The sequence below is a fragment of the Poromitra crassiceps genome, assembly GCF_964638095.1.
Source record: "Poromitra crassiceps genome assembly, chromosome: 6".
NCBI lineage: Eukaryota > Metazoa > Chordata > Actinopteri > Beryciformes > Melamphaidae > Poromitra > Poromitra crassiceps.
The window spans coordinates 30,089,236-30,093,951 of record NC_139627.1 but is presented as its reverse complement, the minus strand read 5'-3'; the positions used below and the strand labels follow the sequence as shown (position 1 = coordinate 30,093,951).

The following is a 4,716-nucleotide window of genomic DNA, read 5'->3' as shown; positions in this document are numbered from 1 at the left end:
TGTTAGAAAAGTATTTTTGATACACTTCACACACACTAAACAATTCATTTATTCATTTGAACACGCAGACAGACTAAGCAGCTGCTATCTCCCGTTAGTACCTGACAAAGCCATGAACAGTGACTACCACGGAGGAATCTGACCAGCAACCCTATTAGGCTCACAGTCACTTCAGTGAACAGAAAAACACACCACCCAGTTTCATAAGATTTCCCCCAATGGAGTCGCTATTTTCGCCTCAATAATGGCAAACATTGGACCATGCAAATACATTTTGTTCACACATACATTAACTGACTGACTGATGTTGAGAAGTTGACTGCCTTAATAAAGTATATCAATAAGATGCAACAAGCCAACCTCTACTACTGTATGCGTTCATTGTTTAAAAGCACACTTAAATAATGGTTTGGTACTTTATTCCTTGTTATTGGAGTTATGGATGAGAGATTTGCTCACAATCACTATGCATACTGAATGTAAGGATGTCGGAGGATTCTGCTACACTTATTCCTTTGGTGAAATGCTATGCTTTGTCCAATTCAAAGTGTGAGGTTAGACTGGGCTCTATGGTAGCCTTGACAAGAAGAAGGCCATGCATCATGCTATTAAGGTACAAGAAGCACTCTTCAAGGCTGGGTATGGGCTTCACCTTCACCCATGGCTGCAGCTCTCCATCACTGTTCTGTCGACTGGCCTTCGCTTAGCCTCTGTGTCTGTAATTCTGTGTTTTATGTTATTTTCTTTATGTCTTATTGTTTATTTTTATTTTAATGTTTTCTGGCCTTATTTAAAGTATTTTACTCTTGTGAAGCACTTTGTGATTTTGCTCTGTGAAAGGTGAATAAATAAGCTGTACTAACTTTACTACTAAGTTTATGGTGTTGGTTTAAGACAGTCACTCCTTGAAATACTCCTTCTTCCAAATCCAAAAGTGTCATTTTGATCTGGCTCTATGTAGCGCTTTAAGAAGTCAGGGTAAGGACTCCAAGTGGAAGTCTCAAGACATCAATATAGAAAAAATACACAAAAAGGATATTTTCTAAACAGATAATGTTTGCACAACCACTGTACCAGCTTTGTCGGCTGAGACGGATAAATTCTAAAATCTAAATCTTTACATCACACACATGTCACTTGCAGCACAACTGGAAGAGAAGACAGTGAGCGGGAGCCTGCAGATTTGGACAAAAAAGATATTAAACCTCATATGGCTATATTGGAGAGGAGAGGGGTGCCCTTTTTATGACTTTGCCTTGATTTAAGGAAATATGATATTCAGTGAGATGATCTATCTTTTTACACAAAAACACATGAATAAAACTTCTAGCAAGGTACTGTGTGAGCGGCAATTAAGGCAGCAGGTGAATCAAGGCACTCTGGGACCTTTTCTGTGAATCAGCCTGTGTACTGTATGTAAGGAAATAAAGGAAAAAACAACGCTCACAGCACTTTCTATATGAATAATAATAAACAAAGCATTCTTATCTAAGTTACAAAAAAATAAATAGGCTAGTCCAATAAATTAAGTTGTTGAAACATGTCAAGGAAAGTATGTTTTTACATAAATAAGCAATAAATACAAATAAATATATAAATAATCCAACCGATGAATGAGGTTATAAACTCATCAATCAAACAAATAGACGTTAACTATATAGCCTTATTGCCATCATCATAAGATCATAAGACGCAGCACCTGACACGCAAGCTAAAGCGCATTGCGCTGATCTGTTTCTCCTGCTCATCGTCTCATTTACATGATCAAGGCACTTTGAACCCAGAACACACTTGAGTGCTGCATGCAGAAGTATGAGCCCTCGGAAGTCCATTCAACCTGGTGCCAGCGTGCCCCTCTCTCTCCCCATGACAAGTGCCCTCCATGTGGGCAAAACAACGACAACCTCCCCCCCTATCCCCAGCCAGAGACAATGGCTCTCAATTACCAGTCAACCACAAATTAGAATATTAAAAGCCATGGAAGACGAAGAAGTGGATGGGGTTCGAGAAAGCCTGAGGTGAGCGACCTGGTGAGAAGTCTACAGATGGCGATTTGTTGGTGCTGCCGTGCCCGCCGGCCGCCTGCCTGCCATTGAGAAGTAAAGAGTGAAGTGGGGTGGCGGTTGGGAGGGGGGGGGCACAAACCCAAACCCCCTGCAATCGCCGCACTTGGGCTGCCCCATGGTCACAGTTAATCCCACTTTATCCAGGAGAGGCGGGCCGTCAGATCTGGAAAGAGGGGGCAGGGGGAGGCAAAAGCAGCACAGACACATGCGTTTTGATACATTTTAATGGATATTTAACAAGTCGGAGGTCTGGGCCTAAGAATATAGGCACACTTACTCCAGAATGGCCATATACAAAACGGCTTGAGAGTGGATTCCCACAGAATTAGTTAAGTAAAGTACACATGGGAGGCAGTGAGTGCAGTAGGAATAGGCTGATTTGAGTAAATGCCCTACTGTAGGCTAGGGAAAGACACCTGCAGATAAAAGTGTGCAGCTGAGCAAGCACAACATAAGCAGCTCAAAGTGACCATCTTTAAAATGATTTGATTTTAATTGAGCAGTGAAAAGTCTACGCCATGGTCTCTTTGGTCTACACAGATGCAGACTGAAAATGGATCACACTGTGTTGATGGTGTGAGACTAGATAAAGTCTTAGATTAGTGTCCTGGTTTGAAAGGCTGCATTACAGTAAAGTTATGTCATTTTCTGAACTTACCAGACTGTTAGCTGTTCTATTCTTTACCATTAGTCATGACTCATTAGGCTATATCCACATTACTGATTATTTATCAAAAATCAAGATATTTGGTCAAAAATATTGTCCGATTTTCGCCAAGCCCTATTGACTGTATACTTCTTAGATGTAGACATAGACTTCTATGGTCTGAAATCAAAACATGGGTTAGGGTTAGGAACAGGCACATTTAACTATATTAGCAGGGATTTCATTGAAACATTAAAATAGTAAAGGTATGATATGCTATTTACAGTTATGGTAATGTGCAAAGAGAGAGAGAGAGAGAGAGAGAGAGAGAGAGAGAGAGAGAGAGAGAGAGAGAGAGAGAGAGAGAGAGAGAGAGAGAGAGAGAGAGAGAGAGAGAGAGACTGGTGCAGTCTCCAAACGATTAATGTTGACACCACTGAAATTGTCTGAATGTGGAGAGGCAAAGTATTGAGGCCTTTTTTAACACCATCATTAGGCTACTTGCCCTTGACCTGTCAGTCACTCATCTATCAGACATATCAAGGTATACTTGGCCTCTATCTGAACTTTAGGTCACGCGGAGCTGTTCTTGTTCTAAAGCAATAAGCAAATCAGTCACTGTCACTGACAGTTTTATTATGGGCTATTATAGACTCACCACTCGTGTTCCATATGGCGTTGGTTTGATTCTTGTAGCTATTCTTCACGCACTCGTTCACATAGGATTTGGGGTCGCAGCCCGACAAAAGGATGTCGCGCAGCAGGGCGATGTAAGCGATGGCCAGTCGGAGCGTGTCTATCTTGGACAGCCGCTTCTCGTAGGGGAAGGTTGGCACGTGGCACCGGAGCTCCTCGAAGGCGGAATTGATGCTCAGCATCCTCTTCCTCTCGCGGATGTTGGCGGCGCGCCGCTGCACCTTGTAAGGTGGCTGGTGGTGATGATGAGGATGGTGGTGCTGATGGGACAGCAGCCGCTGCGACCTGAGCCTGCTCATTTCCAGGGGCTCGTCCGCCGAGCAGCCATCCTCTGCCTCCAGCCCCGGGGACTGCGAGTAGAGGTCGGTGAAGGTCAGCTGCGCTTCCGGGAACTCGCTCTGACAGCCGAGTGAGGACCAAGGGGAGACCTGGCCCGCCGCCGCCGTGCAATCCAGCAGTAGAGAGTCCAACTGCGTCTGGAACTGCAAGTTTTGGTCCATCTGTCCCCAAAACGCAAAGTCCGTGGTGCCATCCTGCTCCAAGTCAAAAAATATATCATCCATATTTTAAAAACTAAGTTAAAGAGTAGCCTGTGCTGTTGGGGTGATAGACAAAGTTCATTGACCAGGCAAAAAGCAGAGCGCCACGGGCTTGGAACCAGACGAGTTGTGTTGGCGGTCACCTGCTTGAGCCTAATCTGTGCAGTGTGACAGACTCATGGACACATCTCTTGGATTAAATACTTCCAGGGGGCCTCCGTGTTTCTCGGCGGGGGGGCTTTGAGTCTGGCCTATTGTCAAGGCTGAAAGGGAGCACATTAAGGACTCTTTAGCCCACCTATGAGCGCTCATTGCTTTTAAAACCAATTACAAAGGAATCAGTTGATCTCCGAATTACCAAAAGCGAGGGAAACACGTGTCCAATTATAAACTTCCAGTAGTCCCGCTAATATTGACAAAAACACTCAGTAGGCCTATTTAGCAGACACTGGAGGGTTTGTCCCGAGCGGGCCAGGCTGCCATGGCCTCTGAATGGGAATGCTTTGTCAATGAGGCTCAGCTGACAATAAACACTGTCAGAAACATATGAGAGCACTTTATTTATCCAAACAGGCGCTGATGTGATGGGGCATTTCGGCATGTCGACCGAACATTTGTTTTATCTATCTGATGCATATAGCCTACAATACAAAGATATACGATAATTAATGTGAAATGCAATAGTTCAACTTTCAATTAGGCTACGACTCTTGTTGGCCTATATACCAACCACATTAATATAATTGAATTTGCAAATATGGCAAACCAT

General features: G+C 43.7%; 1 protein-coding gene across 1 annotated transcript; it reads right to left on the bottom strand.

Annotated features, from left to right (window-relative positions):
• Positions 1–2,191: 2,191 nt before the first annotated feature.
• LOC310778964 (uncharacterized protein) lies at positions 2,192–3,971 on the bottom strand (the record flags this gene model as incomplete). Its single annotated transcript, XM_083639435.1, has 2 exons — positions 2,192–2,229; positions 3,371–3,971. The coding sequence occupies 2 exons, from the start codon at positions 3,969–3,971 to the stop codon at positions 2,192–2,194; spliced, it is 639 nt and encodes a 212-aa protein (XP_083495561.1).
• Positions 3,972–4,716: the final 745 nt, after the last annotated feature.